Below are 18,330 nucleotides of genomic sequence, written 5' to 3'. Positions count from 1 at the left end.
TCACTTATCCAAAGTGCTTTAACAAGGAATTTATTCTAGATAAATGGCAGCTTTTTTTTTTTCCATGTTAGAGAACAGTCATAGAGGGTTTTTTCTTAGTACTTATTAAATCAATTTGACTTTAGTGACTATTTTTAGTCAGGACTTTTCACATGGTAGTTGACAGAAATCCAACTTGGTCTGGTTTAAGCAATAAAAAGCGAGGGGGGTAGATTTATTAATGCGCAAAACTAGGAGGTCCAGGGGTAGGCTTCCTTCATGCACAGCAAGATCCAGGGGTGATGTCATCAAGTGATGTCATCAAGATATGGCTTCTTAGGCACCGTCCCCATTAGGTGGCAAGGACTGCCACTGATTCTCTAGGCTTACATGTTTCATACAGCTGGAAATATTAGTACAAATAGAATGTCTCATCTCTGAAAAAGCTCTGGGAGTGCTTTTTCATGCCCATTCCTTTTTTAGTCTTTTTTTATATATATAAATTTTTATTTACTTATGATAGTCACACAGAGAGAGAGAGAGAGAGAGGCAGAGACACAGGCAGAGGGAGAAGCAGGCTCCATGCACGGGAGCCTGATGTGGGACTCGATCCCGGGTCTCCAGGATCGCGCCCTGGGCCAAAGGCAGGCGCCAAACCACTGCGCCACCCAGGGATCCCTCATGCCCATTCCTAACGAGCTTACTATGCCCAGGAGGTTGCTGCCCTCTGATTTGCCAGGTCAAGTGGGAGGATTGGCCTTTCATAAACCATGTGGGTTAAGGATGAGGGGTTGGGGTTTGGCTCCCTTTTCAGAATGTACTTGAGTCCTGTAAAGCATGTGAGGCTCATACTTGTTTAATCAACTTACAACCCCTACTTCCGCCAAAGATTCCTATAGAGACAGTGGAAAAGGCTATATTGCTACCTGACAGTTGGGACTGTTAATCAGTGAACCCATACGACCTAGATCCCAAGTCAGTGGACCTACAGAATATATGGGTTATGTGGGTGCCCACAGGTTACAGGTTGTCAGGATGGGGCAGAGAGCCCGTGGAGAAGATTGGATTTCCTGGTCCATGGGAAGACAGCAGCTTGGAGCATTTGGGGTATCGTTATTATTTGTTTGTTCTCACAAACAGATTAAAGAGCAGGACATCCTAGTTCATGAAAATACATGCTGTGTTGGTCAGAAATCAGCCTGTGTATATGTTTGGGCAAAAGAAGCAAAAAGAAAATACAATTTGTGTCCTTCAAAGGAATTCCCCCCAGTGGTCTTAAGGATTCAGCTTCAGTTTCTGCTTGCTTTGTACGAAGGTGTTTATATATAAAGAAAGGACTTGAATATGTATAAGAAGGGGAAGAGAAGAAAGAAAATAGACCAGAGGAGACAAGGAGATGGAGCACTTCGGAATCTAAGAGGTTTAAATCTCCCAGGAGCGGCTGGTACCATGCACAAGGCCTTATGAAAGCCTTAAGTGTAAACATCGTAAGGCTTTGAGATGTTTAGACTTGTTACTTCCTGACCTCCAGAACAAAGCTGTGGCTAATTAGAGACGTTTAATAAGCCTTAGAGCTAGAGAAATGCACATTTATGTGACACATCATGTATGCTCCAACAGCCCTGCACGGGCGTGCTGAAGAGGGCAAGTGAAGGTCCGCTCAGAACAATGAGGTGGCTGTCCTTGCTGAATGAGGAACATGGATTTTATAATAAAAAACTGGCAGTAGAGAAAGTGGTTATAGCCTGTTCTAAGATTTCACCTGCATAAATGGACACAGATACCTTTTTTTGTTCTGAAATCAAACACACAGAAAAGTTGCAAGACTACAAAGAACCCTTTCCGCAGACCACCCGTATTGAGCATTTGTCATATATGCATTATCATTTCTATCTCCTCTCGCTTCTCTATATGTTATCCACAGTCATGTTATTTTCCAAACCATTTGAGAGTAGATTGGATACCTCATACTCCCTTCCCTTGCAGTCTTTGTGGTTCCTAAAATCATGGCTATTTTCTTACTAACCAGAGTACAGTTATCAAATGTAGGAAATTTAATATTATGTAAATCACAATCCGTATTCCAGTTTTTCCAGCTGTCTCAGCAGTGTCTTTGACAGCAGCATGTTTTCCTGGCACAGGCTCTGCCCAGGATAGTGTATGGCATTTATTTATCATGTCCCCTTAGTTCTCTTTCATCTGGAACATTCTTCTAGCCTTTCCCTGTCAGGATGTTAACAGTTCTTTAAGAATAAAGGCCATTTAATTTATAGAACATCCCTCAATTTGGATGTGTCTGATGTCTCCATGTGATTCATTTGAGATAGTAGTGTATTTTTTGCAGGAATCCTGCATGAGGGCTGTGTGTCCTTCTCAGGGTATCACGATCAGAGGCTTACGATATCTGTTTGCCGCTCATTAGAAACATTCATTTTGACCACTTGGTTAGTGTGTTGTCCAATTTCTCTCCTATACAGATTTTTCATTGGGTACTTAATAATGTGTAGAGAGATACTTTGAGGCCCTGTAAATATCCTGTTCCCCATCAAACACTCTGTTCTTCCTAGTCTCAAGTCCCTGATAGCCTTCTTTGAGTTGTTATGTAGATGAATGGGTTTCTCAAACTATTGGAAAAATATCTGAAGAAGCAAGCAAATGGTCATTTCATAAATACTTGACAGAAGAGCTGGCACTGAGCAGAGCTAAAGCAATCTCTGAGTTCGCTCAGTGAGAAGACCTGTTGTCATAGTGGGCTGGGTGGCAGTTTAGTCGCTGGAGAGAGGGCTTTCATGTGTGGCAAGGTGGCCATCCTTCCCCAGGATGTTCTCTAAGGAGCCAGAGAGATCCACATATATCTGAGGAAATCTATCAGATTCCCTCAAAACTGAGACCTCAGTTAATCTCACTTTTGTGACAAGGGTAAATTAAAAGGTAGGAAAATAAGTGTTTATTCAGAACTCCTGGCAGAAGGTCTATTCCAGGGTACCTCAGGGGTCTCCATATTTTGCTTCGTCCTCTATGTTTGCTATTTTTGTGCCCATAGTACTTGCTGATGAGAATAATGTTCAAAAGTTATTCCTGTACACAGCACAGTATGAAGCTAGAAACACACATTTCAGAAAAATCTTCAACAACAGGAGTTTTTAAAACAGTTTTTCAGAGTTTATTCTCCAGTTATCAAAAGGCTTTTGAGGTGTGCCTGGGTGGCTCAGTCAGTCAAGTGTCTGATTTTTTATTTCAGCTCAGGTCATGACCTCAGGGTTGTTGAGATTGAGCCCTGTGTAGGCACTATGCTACGTCTGGAGCCTGCTTAAGATTCTCTCTCTGTCCCTCCTCCACAGAACAAACCCCAAAAACAAAGACTTTTGAAAACAGAACAAATGGGGCACTTGGGTAGCTCGGCCGGTTCAGCATCTGCCTTTGGCTCAGGTCCTGATCCCGGAGTCCTGGAATCGAGCCCCATATCGGGGCTCTCTACTCAGTGGGGATCCTGCTTCTCCCTCTGCCTCTGCTCCTCCCCTCTCCTGATGCTCTCTCTCTCTCAGATAAATAAATAAAATTGTTAAAAAAAAAAAAAAGAACATACTATTCTCTAAATTAATCCAGATGTTGTAATCTATATAAAGGATTCACTTTCCCAAACCTTTGCTGAATCTCACGCAGTATTGCCATAGAACCTCAGGTTTTCTGTTAAGGCCTGTGTACCTATATAAAGTACTTGATATTTTTAGATGAATTTGCAAGAATGTTGAATATCCCTTGCCCACTCTTCTTGTCTTTCTTCCCCCTCCTCAGGACTTAAAACAAGCACCCCTCAGGCCAATGGTCAGATCCCCCAGGCTGCCCATTCTGTAAGCGCTGTTCTTGAAGAAGCCCAGAGGCATGTAGAAACAACTAAGGTAAGGCTAGAGGGGAACTGACCTCATTTTCAACCTGTCTCTGGTAAGCCCATATTCTAAACCATTAGCAAGGGTCCAATAACTGCTCTTCTAAAGGGAGAAAATCTAGTTCCAACAACTGAGAAGTCACTATAATTTCATTTAGATCATTGCCCTTTTTTATAATCTTAAAGTTATACAGGCTAGAATGGAAAGTTAAAACCAGCTATTATCACATTGCTCCAGGAAAATATAAGAATTTTTTTTTTAATACTGAGGCTTGGTAAATATTTTTAATTTAGCTACATTGATTTTGACTGAAGGGATTTTCTTGGTTTAGGCAAGGTTTTAGCACTCTGAGAGTGGCTCCTGAGTTTTAAGCCCTTGGGATTTTTACTTATGTTTTTCTGAATAAATTAGAGCAACCAGTTAGTCAGAAGCCCTATATTAAATGCTAAGCCCCAAAACCAGATTATAAGACTACTAATAGGGTTCTTTTAGAAAAAATGTGCATTTTAGATTTTTCTATTAATGTTCTACATACATCCTCAGGGTGATAGAGAAGAAAACACATTTTAAAATAATAGCCAAATCAATAGAACATTCTCTATAAATAATTTTTTTTCAGTAGAGTAGATTAATGAAGATTCATTTAACCTGAAAGTTGCAGCTGAAAGTTGTGATCTAGTTACTAGTCTAATTGGTAACATCTCAACTGACTATTCTGTTGACTGTTTTCCGCATATGATTCAAACAATCTTGAATAACTGTACTTTCCATAATTTTTCACTTCATGCCTCCCTTTCATTTTGTCCATCAACCAGTGGTGGGAGCAGTTAAATCTTGTATTTATTGAACTTGTTATAGCTTTTGAAAACCGTTATAAACCATTAAAATTGTGTTTCTCTAATATTCTTATGAGCTTCTCAAGTCTGACATCATGCACTGTACCTTCAGCTCTTATTATTTCTATGGTTCAGCTTAGAACCAATGTCAGCTGAAGAGAAACACTCAGAAATGCTGAAAGCAAGAAAAAGATCCCAGAATAGAAATTGCTTCCTTGTTGTGAACATCAGTTTTCAAGCTGCCTGTTCAGAAATTTTTTTAAGTATATCACTAATCAATTAGCTTATCATGCTAAGCAAATAAACTAAATAAAATAGGCACTTTGTTAGGAAAAAACTTCTAAATTGAATCATCTGGTAAGAGGTTGTTAAGCAAAAAATGAAAGCCTGATAAATTGTAAATTGTGATAATTATTAAAACAGAGGGATTCAGCTAAGCTGCCTGAAATTCCTGGGGAAGTTGTATGATGTAATTTACTATTATTATCTGTTCCACTGTTGGCAGAATGACTGCCTCTACGAGCACAGTCCTCTGAGAGTTTGGCCAAGTCTCCTGCTCTGGTTTCCACCAGTAGTATGTGCAACATGATTTTACTCTAAAGAACCCAGCCACACATTTAGCTCCTTTGATATCAGAACTTTGAGGCACAGATAATAACAAAGCCTATGATGCATGCTCCTTTTATCCCTAGTTAGCCAGACGACTTCCCCACAGTTAAGAAAAAGTAAATGGACCTTTGGACTATGGACCAAGTGTGTGGATTCCAGATCCACCCACCACCTTCCTTGAAGCTGTTATGTATGCCGTGGGAGTGAAGCATATAATTGGCTTCTCCCTGGTAGTCCACAGTCCTGAGACAAGATATCTTTGTTCTCAGCATGCCGGCAATCACTGATGCAAGAGACGCAGAACAGTTCTTTGCTAGGAGAGTTCTTTATGTCCAGATTTGAACAAAGGTCACCGGTAGCCTAGAGAGAACTCTTTTATTTCTCCCTTCCATCTTCCTTGTGCTAATCAAAGGAGGACATCTGAGCCAGGAGATTTGGGGAAGGTTTGGGGAAGCTTCTTAATCACCTCTCTACCACTGGAGGTATGATACAGAAGCAAAACAATTTTACAGACTCCTGCTTCTGACAACTGAGCTTTACAACCGGCTCAACTCAGACCAAGAAAAATGTCATGGCTTCATATGCCTTGGACCTGGGAGGCTTGTGTTGGGAGCCAGGCCATGAGTGGGAATTCCCGGAGAGCCATTTTGCTGCCATTTTGAGTTCCTTAGCCTGAGCTTAGGGTAGGTAAAGACTGAAGTAAGCCCATAACTAGCTAAACTCTGTATCACTAAAGAGGCATGGGTAAGTCCTCTATAAGGTGGTTGGGAGGAGATACTTCTATAATCTAAATGTAATAAACACCTCGTGGAATAGTACTAAATCTTCCATTCACTGAAGAAGACATGATTAGCATTAAATAATGTTATTATTGGTAATAATGTGAAGGGCCATTTGAAGTCACTAATGCAGAGCCAAGAGGAGCTAGCTCATGAACAGCCTCATGAGCTGTAGTCCCAGGCCCGTGGAATGGAGGCTCCCCCACCCCTCAGGAGGCAGACCTCACCTTTCAATGGAAATGTCACGCTGTGGTTGCTCTGTTGAAGGACAAGAAGCCAGCCCTGGGTAACCAGGGCCCCGGAGCGCCCGAGGTCCATCAGCTCCCTAAGTCCAGCCTGCCGCCACCCCCTCCCGTGCGACGGTCCTCGGATGTCTGCAGCAGTCCGGCCACAGCCGCCAGGGCCAGGGGCCTGGGAGGGGGCTTCCCTGCCCCTCCCGAGGACTCTCTGCCGCCGCCGCCGCCCCCGCCGCCCCTGGACGAGGACGAGCTCCCTCCGCCTCCCCCTGATTTTCACGATGCGCCCCCGGACTTTGTGCCTCCCCCACCGCCGTCGTTCGCAGGGGATGTGGGCTCGGCGTTACCGCCCCCGCCCCCGCCCCCACCGGCCCCCGAGGCCGCAAGGCCACCCCGCGTTGCCCTTAAAAGACCTCCCGCTCCCCCAAAGAGGAAAGAGAGCCCGGGGCCGGCCGTCGGGGGAGGCAGCGGAGAGCAGGATTTCATGTCAGATCTCATGAAGGCTTTGCAAAAGAAAAGAGGCAACATGTCCTAAGGGGACAGATAAAGCTCTCTGTGCGATGGGCATAATCGTTTCTAACCTCAAGTGCATTTTTGCTACTTTACCTTCATGACACCTTGTTCATTTTCCATAAAATATTGACACATTCAGACTAGAAAGGATGTAAAATGTCTCATTCATAACCATTCACCTAACACAGACATTAGAGCATCTGCCTAAATGTACATTATCTTTCCTATGTGTTTCCATTTCCATAAATCTATCTTCCCTTCCGAGTTTACTGAAGTGTTTTATGTTCATTTATTTTATTATGTTCAGATGCATCAAATTAATAAAAGTTAATTTTTTCTTAAAGATGGTATTTCTAAAAATATCAGTATTTATAAATCTAGTGCGATATTAACACAGTTATAACATACTTGACCTTTTAATACCTTTCAAAGTCGGCCTTCTAACGGTGTTGTTAATCTTCGATATATTTTCCATTTCCACCTCCGTGACTGTCAGAATTTTCTGAAAAATCAAAAGAGAAAAAGGGAAGAAACAAGAGAGGCAGAGTGAATTCAGTTTCTTTGAGACTCATGGCAGTCCTGGACATACTGGATTTTGGTTTTGGTTTTCTGATGGTCAAATACCATAGTAATGAAAAAAATAGATATGTAGAGTTTGGGGATTCTCTGTTATTACACTGCTATAAGTATCCTATAAATTAAAATTTAGAGATAAGAACAGGCAATCATTTATATTCTTTAACCTGGAATGTTTTCTCTCAGATAAATTTGATGTTCAATTTTAATAGCCAATTTATCTTGAGTTCCTGTTACCCTCTCTCTTCTCTTTCTCATTGGCTTCTAAAAGGGAGTCCTTTTAGATTTTCTTAGTTTTATTTTTCTTTTTAATTGTGAAACACATACGGGCAGCTGGGTGGCTCAGTTAGTTGAGTGTATGCCTTCTGTTGGGGTCACAACCCAGGGTCCTGGGATCCCTGCATTGGCCCTTGCTTAGTAGGGGAGTCTGCTTCTGCCTCTCCCTTTGCCCCTGTTCATGTAAGCTCTCTCTCTCAAATAAATAAAATTGGTTCTTAAAAAAATTGTGGAACACCTCAAAATCTTTTTTTATTGAAGTAAAATACACTGAAGTATAATACACAACATTATGTTAGTTGCAGGTGTGCAACATTGCAACAACTCTGTATGTGATGTTGTGCTCACCACAAGCTATTACAATATCATTGACTATATTCCTTATGCTGTGCCTTTTAATCTTGTGACTTATTCATCCCATAGCTGGAGGCCTGTGTCTCCCACGCCCCGTCACCCATTGTGCCCAGCCCCCCACACCCCCTCACCTCTGGCAACTATCAGTTTGTTCTCTGTCCCTGCTTTTTATTTGCTTATTTGTGGGGTTTTTTTTTTTAGATTGCACATATGAGTGAAAATATGGTATTTGTATTTCTCTGACTTTTTTCACTTAGTATAATATCCTCTAGGTCTATCCATGTTGCTGCAAATGGCAAGCTCTCATTCTTTTTTATGGCTGAATAATATTCCAATGGGTATATATAGCACATCATCTTTATCGATTCATCTATCTACGGCCACTTAAGTTACTTCCATATCTTGGCTATTGTAAATAATGCTGCAATAAACATAGGGGTGCACATATCTTTTAGAATTAGTGTTTTCTTTGGATAAATAGCCATTTGAAAACTGGATCACATGGTGTTTCTGTTTTTGTTTTGTTTTTAAGATTTTATTCATTTATTCATGAGAGACAGAGAGAGAGAGAGAGAGAGGCAGAGACACAGGCAGAGACAGAAGCAGGCTCTATTTAGGGAGCCCAATGTGGGACTCGATCCCAGGACTGCAGGATCACACCCTGTACTGAAGGCAGGCGCTAAACCGCTGAGCCACCCAGGGATCCCTGGTGTTTCTGTTTTTGTTTGAGGAACCTTTATACCATTTTCCATAGTGGCTACACCACTGTACCTTCCTATCAACAGCGTGCAAGGTTTCCTTTTCTCCACATTTCAAAATCTTAAAGTGGGTAGAAAATAAATAATAACTAATATGCTAATTTATACTTAAGGAAGATGATTAATCTTATGTTCTAATATTTTGTGGGGAAGTAAGCCCTAAATTAACATTTAAAACAAAAAAGCAAATTCCGATTTTTAAATCCAAAGTATTTAGTAATTAAAACTGACGAAATGCTCTACATTTTTCCTAATCTTGTTCCTAAAATAGGATAGAAGGTGAATGCTTTACATTAAATGTCTATTCATGAATAATTTAGAATTTAGTGCCTCTACAATAAAAATAATAATAACCCTTTGCTGAGTATAAAAACCTTTGATGGCAATTTCCCAGGCATGTCTAGAGCAGGAAGCAAAAGCATTCCCCATCCCACAGCCACAGAATCGGGAAGATGAAGGGACCCTGGAAACAACCCACTACATGAATTAGGATTCTGACCTTACATGACAAAACCCTTGGAGCAATCTTAAGCCAAAAATAGTATGGATTACACAGTTCAGAGCAGAATGCCAGTACCCGAGGCTACAGTTGTACCTGGGCTATTGGGCAGGGCCTGGAAATTCATAGTTTTCCCCTCTCCTTATCTCTGCTCCTGTCTCTACGCTTGCCTCATTGTCACTCTTTGCAAATAGTGTTATTCTCTGTGTTGTCACTCCACCTTTCAGTTCCTATGTTAAAAGACAGTCTCATACACTCCAGCTTCCCAATTTTTACAGCATATATCTAGAGGCTAGGACGGATTGGCGGTCTACCTGCTAGCCCCAACTGGGAGAATTCTCTAAAAGAGAACCTCATTGCCCTGAGTGAATAAAGGGTCATTCCTTGGCCAAATCAGGTGTGTACCTGGAACCTAACACAGAGGGACGTGGTACCCCTCGCTGTGGAACAAGAAGGCTCAGAGTTGGAGCCAGGGCACTCAAGAAGGGAAGGGGAGAACTGTGATTGTTATGGGCTTCACAGAAGACCCAGAAAGTGTCACCCCAAAGGTATTCCTAATTTAACAGAGAGAAACCAGGCCTGACAATGCACTTGCCCTAGATCCCATAGAGCTGGGTCACAGCCCGTCTCCTGACTCCCATCCACACCATACCTTTCCTTTACAGGGGAAAAACTATAAAAATTCAAATATTAAAATGTGAATTTTTACATATGATAATATGTATTTTAGGAAAGCTCCTAAAGAGAATTAACTGATTTTGTAGCCAAAATGTGAATAGTTTTAGTGAACCAAAGGGTTGAATGCACTGTGTCTCTCCATTGCTTGTTTGCCTGTGTGGTGGGCCCTTTGATCTCTGTTGTATGAGTATCCAAGAAAGAATCCAGTGTTAAGGTCAAGTCAGGAATCTTAGAAATCAGGGCTGTTTTGCCTCATCTTGGGGCAGAAGTTTGCAGACCTTCAGTAGGCCCAGGCACCACCAGCTCAGGAGCTCTGTGTGATTTTCACTCAAGTGGAACAGAATCTCTGGTGTCTTGCAGAAAGGTCTTCACCAACAATTACTTATACATGAGTCTGCTTGGGTCAGCCTTGAAAATGCCCTGAAATTTGTTCCCCTTTTTTGAACAGCTGAGCCACAAATTTGGGCATGACAGAAGTTCCAACATTGGGGTGGAGCCAGTGGGGGAAAAAAACTATGGGATCAAGACAGTAATGCTATATGACAACTTATGATAACTATAGAATTCCATGCATAATGTTGCCAACAGGACAAAGACCCAGGTAGTAGCATAACTGTAAAGCAAAATAGAACAAAACAAAACACAGGGTGTGATCAAGCTTACAACAGACAAGATTTACCACGCCGGGAGACAGTATCTCCTGCTTCCAGCAGGTCTCAGAGGGGAAGTGAACAGTTAAGCTCCTGTGTTTTACGTATTTTATTTAGCATAAAAACAATGGCTGGTATGATACTGAAATTATCAGACTCAATGATAACTGAGCCTTTGAAGTTAGAGATTTTTGTTTTTTTACGGCTTGATACGTTATCAGTTTTTATAAACGACCCATGTGTGTTTAGGTACAGCGTACTGTACATGTGCTTAGAACAACTCACTGGCTAACCATGTGGCTCAGGTCTTCCATAGCCTACTATCTAGTCTGTTTGACCTACTGATTACTCAGAAGAATGTGTTAAAATACCGTTCGAGAAAGGTGGAGTTGTTAATAACTTCTATTTGTTCTGGTAAATTTCTGCCTTAACATGTTCTGACACCTCAGTAAATATAGACAAAGTTTATTTGTATATTATCCTAGTGAATTGAATGATATACCTCCGTGTATGCTTTGTTGCTTGTTATCTCATATTCATACAGCTGTTCCATCTCTTTTCAATTATGAAAACTCTATTTTTCAGACTTAAAAATCTATTCATTTACTGTCAAACTTTTTACATCATGATGTTCTAGGTTTGCCACCTGTAGATGGCATGTAAGTGGATTTTGTTGGATTTATATCTAGTCCAGCCACCACTGTCTTTTAACTGGCAAATTTATTTTTTAAACTCTTACTGTGATGATTTTATATTTGCTGCTGCTTTTAATATTTTATTTTATACTTTCTATTTTCTGGATTTTTCTGGGGCCTTTTTCTATCTGTCTTCATGGAATTAAGGATTTTTCTCTTACTCCATTTTTAATCTTATTGGAACGTTATACATACTGTTTCTATTCTTTCAATTGCTACTTATAAGTGACAACATCATGCTTAATAAAGTCTAAAGTAAAACAACTTTAACTAGAACAATACAAGACTTGAGAATACTTTAATTTCAGTCACACACACACACACACACACACACACACACACGCACAATATTGTTGCCCAGTGTTTTGAGTTCTGTCTCAGGGTTTTTTTTTTCTTAGAATGTTTATATTATACATTCTTGAAAGATGGTTTCACTGTATACAAAATTCTGGGTTGCCTGTAAATAAATTTTAGTAAATACTAAGGAACAGTGAGTTCTTAAAGAAGGTTCCTATCTCCTAGCTTCCGCTGATGCTGTTGAGAAGTTGGCTGTCAAATCATTTCATTTGGCCATCTTTTTGTTCCCCCCACCCCCGGATGATTTTAAGACTTTTCTTTGTTGGGATCCAAGTGTAGATTTCTTTTTAGTTGAATGCTTGGGAATCTATTGAGGCTCCTAATTTTACAAATATGTGGATTTCAGTATTCTGGAAAATTCTCATATATTTTATTTTCAAATTTGTTTCTTTTTATCCAGTTTTGGAGCTCCAGCGAAATGTATGTCAGGCCTTCTAGTTATCCTTCATATCTCTTAATTTTGTATACTTTCCGTGTTGTACCTAGGCATTTCATTTTTTGAGGTACTAATAAAAATGGTATTTTTAATTTCAGATTTTAGTTGTTCATTGCAGATATATAAGAATGCAATTGCAATTGACTTTTGCATATAACCTTGAATTCTGTAACCTTACTATAATTGCTAATTAGTTCAATTTTTTTTGTCAACTGTTTTTGAATTTTCTACACAATCATGTTGTCTGTAAACAAAGGCAGTTTACTCTCTTCTTCCCAAATCTATATACCTTCTAGTAACTTTTCTTATTAAATTAGCTAGGATTTCCAGTATGATGCTGTAAAGCAGCGATGAGAGGGGAATATCCTTGCCTTGTTCCTGACCTTACTGGGAAATTTTACCATTTAGTGCTTAATTTTACCATTAAGTAAAATGTTAGCTGTAGTTTTTTTGTACATGTTCTTTAGCGAGTTGAGAAAATTCCCCTCTATTCCAGGTTTGTTCAGAATGTTTATCATGAATGGCTGTTGAATTTTGTCAAATGCTTTTTACTTCATCTATTGATGTGATCATATGATTTTGGCATTGTTGATACTTTCTATTGATTTCCTGTTTTGAATTTCATTGATTTCTGTATTAATTTTCATTTTGTTCCTTCTGCTTATTTTGGATTTAATTTATACTTTATTTTTTAATTTCCCAAGGAGGAAGATTAGGTTATTGATTTTAGATCATTCTTCTTTTCTACTCTGTGCATTCAGTGCTATAAATTTCTCTTTAAGCACTTCATCCCACATATTTTGGTAAGTTGTATTTTCATTTTCATAAAATACTATTTCATTCCTCTTGAGATTCCTTCTTGGACCCATATGTTACTTTAAAATGTGTTGTTTACTCTCCAAGTTTTGGGAGATTTTCTAAGTATCTTTCTGTTATTGATTTATAATTTAATTCCATCACGATCTGAGAGCAGATACTGTGTGATTTATATTCTTTTAAATTTGTTCAGGTGTGTTTTATGGCTCAAAATATGGTCTGTCTTGGTGAATGTTCCATGTAAGCTTGAGAAGATTGTGTATTCTGCTGTTACAAGATAAAATAACCAATAAATGTTAATTATATCCAGTTGATTGATGGTGCTGATGAGTTCAACTGTGTCCTTACTAATTTTCTGCATGCTGGATCTGTCCATTTCTGATATAAGGGTGTTGAAGTCTCCAGCTATAATAATGGATTCATCTATTTTCCCTTGCAGTTCTATTAGTTTTTGCCTCATGTGTTTTGACACTCCCTTGTTAGGCACATACACATTAAAGACTGTTATGTCTTCCTGAAGAATAAACCCTTTTATCAATCTGTAATGCCTTTATGTATCTCTGATAGTTTTCCTCACTTGGATGTCTGCTCTGAAATTAATATAGCTATTCCAGCTTTCTTTTGTTTGTGTTAACTTAGTATATCTTTTTTCCATCCTTTTAATTTTAATCTGTATGTGTCCCTGTATTTAAGGTGGACTTCTTGTAGCCAGAATACAATTGGGTCTTGCTTTTTGACCCACTTTGATAATCTCTGTCTTTTAATTGGTGCATTTAGAACACTGATGTTTAAAACGATTATTCGTATAGTTGGATTACTCTCTACCATATTTGTTACTGTTTTCTACTAGTTGTCCTTGTTCTTTGTTTCTCTTTATGCCTTCCACTCCTTTTCTGCCTTTTGTGGTTTTAACTGAGCATTTATAGGAGTCAGTTTTCTCTCCTTTTTTAGCACATCAATTATATTCCTTTCTTTTTTTTAACATTGTTAGTGGTTGCTCTGGAGTTTGCAGTATATATTTACAAGTAATCTAAATCCACTTTCAAGTAACTGCAATGCTTTATGGGAAGTGCAACTACCTTATAACAAAATATTTTTTATTCCTCCTTCCTGTTTCTTATATATCATTACTGTTATTGATTTCACTTACACATAAGGCATAATCATCTGATACACTGTTGCTAGTGTTGCTTTTAACAAACTGTTTTCTATTACAGTAAGAATAAGAAACATAAAACTTTCAATTATTCCTTCTCTAATGCTCTTTCTTTCTTTATGTAGATTTGAGTTTCTGACGAATATCATTTTCCTTTTCTCTGAAGAATTTCTTTCAGCATTTCTTGTGGAGCAGGTTTGTTAGCAACAAATTTCTTTTCTTTTTCTTCCTTTTTTTTTTTTTTTTGGTCTAAGAAAGTCTTTATGTGTCCTTCACTTTTGAAGGATACTTTTGCAGGATACAGAATTCTAGATTGGTGGTGGTTTTCTCTCAACACTTTAAATATTTCACTCTATTCTCTTCTTGCTTACATGGTTTCTGAGAAGTCAAATGTAATTCTTATCTTTTTTTCCTCTATTTACAAGATGTTATATTCTTCTGGAAACTTCTGGGATTTTTTCTTTATCTTTGATTTTCTAGAGTTTGAATATGATATACTTAGGTACTGGTGGTGTTTTGGGGGTGTTTATCCTACTTGGTATTCTCTGAGCTCCATGGATCTGTGGTTTGGTGTCTGATATTAATTTGGGAAAATTCTCAGTCATTACTTCTTTCTTTCTAGTATTTGTATAATATACCTTCTGTAGTTGTCCCATAGTTCTTGGATATTTTTTTCTTTTCAGTCTTTCTTCTCTATGCTCTTCAATTTTAGAAGTTTACATTAACATATCCTCAAGCTGAGAGATACTTTCTTTAGCTGTGTCTGGTCTACTAATGACACCATCAAAGGCATTCTTCATGATGTTAGTCTATGACACTGGGCAATGCACTTCACAAATGCTTCTCAGTTTTTTTCCTCCTTAGGTGGGACAAGATGGTTATAGAGGGTTAGAGTTGAGTATTTCCTTTCCCCCACATGAAAGGCTAGAGAAGGCTGGAGTTGGGCATTTCCCTTTCCCCTGGTCAGTTAGGCTGTGATAAAATCTCACTAGGTTAGGCTCTGATAAAATATTTTTTTCCCAAGGGCAGGTCTTGTTAAGAAGAATAGAATTCTCTGGCATATTTCTTCCTTTCTTTTTTTTTAAGATTTTATTTATTCATTCATTCATTCATTCACTCATTCATTCATTCATGAGAGATAGAGAGAGAGAAAGAGGCAGAGATACAACAGAAGGAGAAGTAGGCTTCATGCAGGGAGTCCAATGTGAAACTCAATCTGAGGACCTTGGAGTCATGCCCTGAGCTGAAGGCAGATGCTCAACTGCTGAGCCACCCAGGGATTCCTCTCTGGCATATTTCAGAATGGCTACTTTCCCTCTTTCCATGCTGGAAACATGAGGGGATTTTTCTCATATCTTCACTTTGAGAACCTGGTATAACTCCTAAAGATAGAATTCACGAAAGTGTAGTAATGGCTCCTGAGACTGAACCTCCTTGGAGTTCCTAACTCTTAGACATGTAACACATCTCTCTCAAAAGTCCAATAATTAAAGTAGAGCAAAAATAATTAGTAATGTGTGGCACAACTGAAAGAATTTCCTCCAATAAAATACATAGTATTTATATTAACTTAGAGAATACACATTCTTATCAAATATGCACAAAACAATTATATTTTTCTATGCATTAGGACACATAGAAAAAAATCAAATTCCCCCAAACTGGTATAATGTATATCATAGTCTCTGACCACAAAGTGAAATAAGACAAATAACTACAAAAGAATAGCCAAAACAAAACAAAAAAACCCAACCCATTTGGAAAATTAAAGCAACTAACATAGAACTCTTAGGTTAAAAATAAAATCAATATGAAAAATGCAGATTACTTAGGAACAATGACAATGGGAACTGGAAAAGGGGTACTCAATAGAAATTGTGTAGTCTTAATTTCATGTATGAGAAAACAAGATTAAAAATAAATGAACTGTGTACTAAGGCAAGAAAGCCAAAAGGATAAAAAAATTAACCTAAAGAAATTAGAAATATTTCATTTATAAAGAGAAAAATAAAAATTAATGAAACAGGAGGCCAAAAAAAAACAAAGGCAAACAGATGACTTGAAAAGACTAACATAAAAGACTAAGGTTTATAAATTTAATCAAGGATAAAAGATTGAGAGCATACATTAAGAAATTTAGAAACAAGTATAGGGAGAAAATTACAGACTTGGAAGAAATTAAATATAAGACATAATAATAGCACATATAGTATAGGTCAACAAAATTAAGCATCATGATGAATTAGACTAATTTTTTAAGCAATATATGAATTACCAAATTGAATGCAAGAAGATATAGAAAACCTGTAGTCTCATAATCACAGGAAGAAATGAAAAGACACTTTCATCTCCATAGTGTCCAAGTTCCCTTTCTTCTTAATTAACAGAAGATATAGTTGGAATGGCAACATAACTGACTAAAAATAGCTTCCTGGACTCCCTTTCCAGCCAAAACAGTCATGTGCCCAGTGAAACACAAAAATAAAAATGAGATGTAAGTAAAAGACTGTTGGAGATTTCTAGGAAGGATTTTTGTTTCCCTGTTACAGGCATCGTCCCCTCTTCCCTCCCTTCCTCCTGCATCCTAACTGGACTAAGGATCAAAGCTTGGAGGTCATCAGTTATTTACTGACTGTGAGGCAACAAGCAGAGTACCAACTCAATGCCAGAAGGAGATGGGGGGAATGTAAAGGAAAGTCTGGGCACCTCAGGGCATTGCTGAGCTGCTGAATCAGCCCTAGAATGCTTGGTCATACACTTCCCTTTATGTGACTCAAACAAACCTCTGTGTGGTTAAGACAGTGTTAGTCAACTTCCAGTTATTTGCAGCTGAATAAAAATAATTTTCATTTCTCAAATGATGTGAATATCTACTTAAAAACTAAGAAGACTAAAGCAATTCACTGAAAGCTGTAAGAACAGGAGTTCAACAACATGGCTAGATCCAAAATAGAAACCAAAAATTGTCCTATGTACCAGTGATGCCTATTAGAAAATGTAAAAGTGATCTCATTCACAGTAACAACAAAAACTACAATATATCTAAGAATTGATATAAGAGGACAGCCCGAGTGGCTCAGTGGTTTAGTGCTGCCTTCGGCCCAGGGCCTAATCCTGGAGACCCAGGATCAAGTCCCACGTCGGGCTCCCTACATGGAGCCTGCTTCTCCCTCTGCCTGTGTCTCTGCCTCTCTCTCTCTCTCTCTCTCTCTCTCTGTGTCTCTCCTGAATAAGTAAAATCTTTAAAAAAATAAAATAAAATAAGATTTAAAAAAAGGAATTGATATAAGAAATCTTAAAAGCCTATATGAAGAAAACTATGAATCTTTATTATAGAACATAAAATGTTTAGGAAACAAGTACAGAAAGCCCTTGTTTTGCATAGTTCCAACATGCACAAGTTCCAAGTACCACAATTTAGTTAAATAACACTAGTTATCCCCAACATTTGCTACCATGGTATTATAAAGTACAAACTTTACTATTAGCATTACAGTCCATAAATCATTACATAAAAAAACAGATGAGTATCATGATAAGTGACCAATCACATCACTTCTCTCAAAGTCTGTTAGTGATTGATCACTGCATATTTGTTATTCAGTTTATGCATAGACAGCAAAGTGTGTCATTGCATTGGCTCCTTATCTCCAGTGGTAAACCCACATGACATAAAAGTGACCATTGAAAGAGGGGAATTGGCCATTATATATGAAACTGCAGTACATAAGTGAAAAATGGCAATACTGAAAGTGAAATTCAAATTGAAAATAAATGGAATTATAGAAAAAATAGTATCAATTCACTAAGGCATAGAAAACATCCTTGCTCTGTATTATGAGTTACGTGACAAGACAGAAGGCAAGCATTATTGAAGCCAATCTTGATAAGTTTCTTAGGAAAAAAAAAACCACTTTCTCAATGTTTCTAATATTTTTTTAAGATTTTATTTATTTATTCATTAGAGAGAGAGAGAGAGAGAGAGGCGGAGACACAGGCAGAGGGAAAAGCAAGTTCCATGCAGAAGCCTGATGTGGGACTCGATCCCAGGACTCCAGGATCACACCCTGGGCCAAAGGCAGGTGCTAAACCCCTGAGCCACCCAGGGATCCCCTGTTTCTAATATTTTAAATTACAATGCACTAAATACTAGTTTTACTATTTTATTTCCCTATATATCTACAGCCAACAGTAGAAGAGTTAAGGGTTTGACAAAAATTTTTGAAGATCACAAAACAAT

General features: G+C 38.4%; 1 protein-coding gene across 3 annotated transcripts in view; it reads left to right on the top strand.

Annotated features, from left to right (window-relative positions):
* The window catches only part of APBB1IP (amyloid beta precursor protein binding family B member 1 interacting protein), a 107,845-nt gene extending 94,597 nt beyond the window's left edge, over positions 1-13,248 (top strand). For all 3 annotated transcript variants that reach the window (XM_077896709.1, XM_077896708.1, XM_077896707.1), the window contains exons 13-14: positions 3,775-3,878; positions 6,358-13,248. In XM_077896709.1, the coding sequence (XP_077752835.1) occupies positions 3,775-3,878; positions 6,358-6,861 (608 nt within the window). In that variant the 3' untranslated portion in view covers positions 6,862-13,248. The remainder of the gene's footprint in view (positions 1-3,774; positions 3,879-6,357) is intronic.
* Positions 13,249-18,330: the final 5,082 nt, after the last annotated feature.

The sequence above is a fragment of the Canis aureus genome, chromosome 5, assembly GCF_053574225.1.
Source record: "Canis aureus isolate CA01 chromosome 5, VMU_Caureus_v.1.0, whole genome shotgun sequence".
In the NCBI taxonomy this organism is placed as follows: domain Eukaryota; kingdom Metazoa; phylum Chordata; class Mammalia; order Carnivora; family Canidae; genus Canis; species Canis aureus.
Note: the sequence above shows the minus strand (reverse complement) of the source record. Positions and strands in the feature narration are given on the sequence as shown.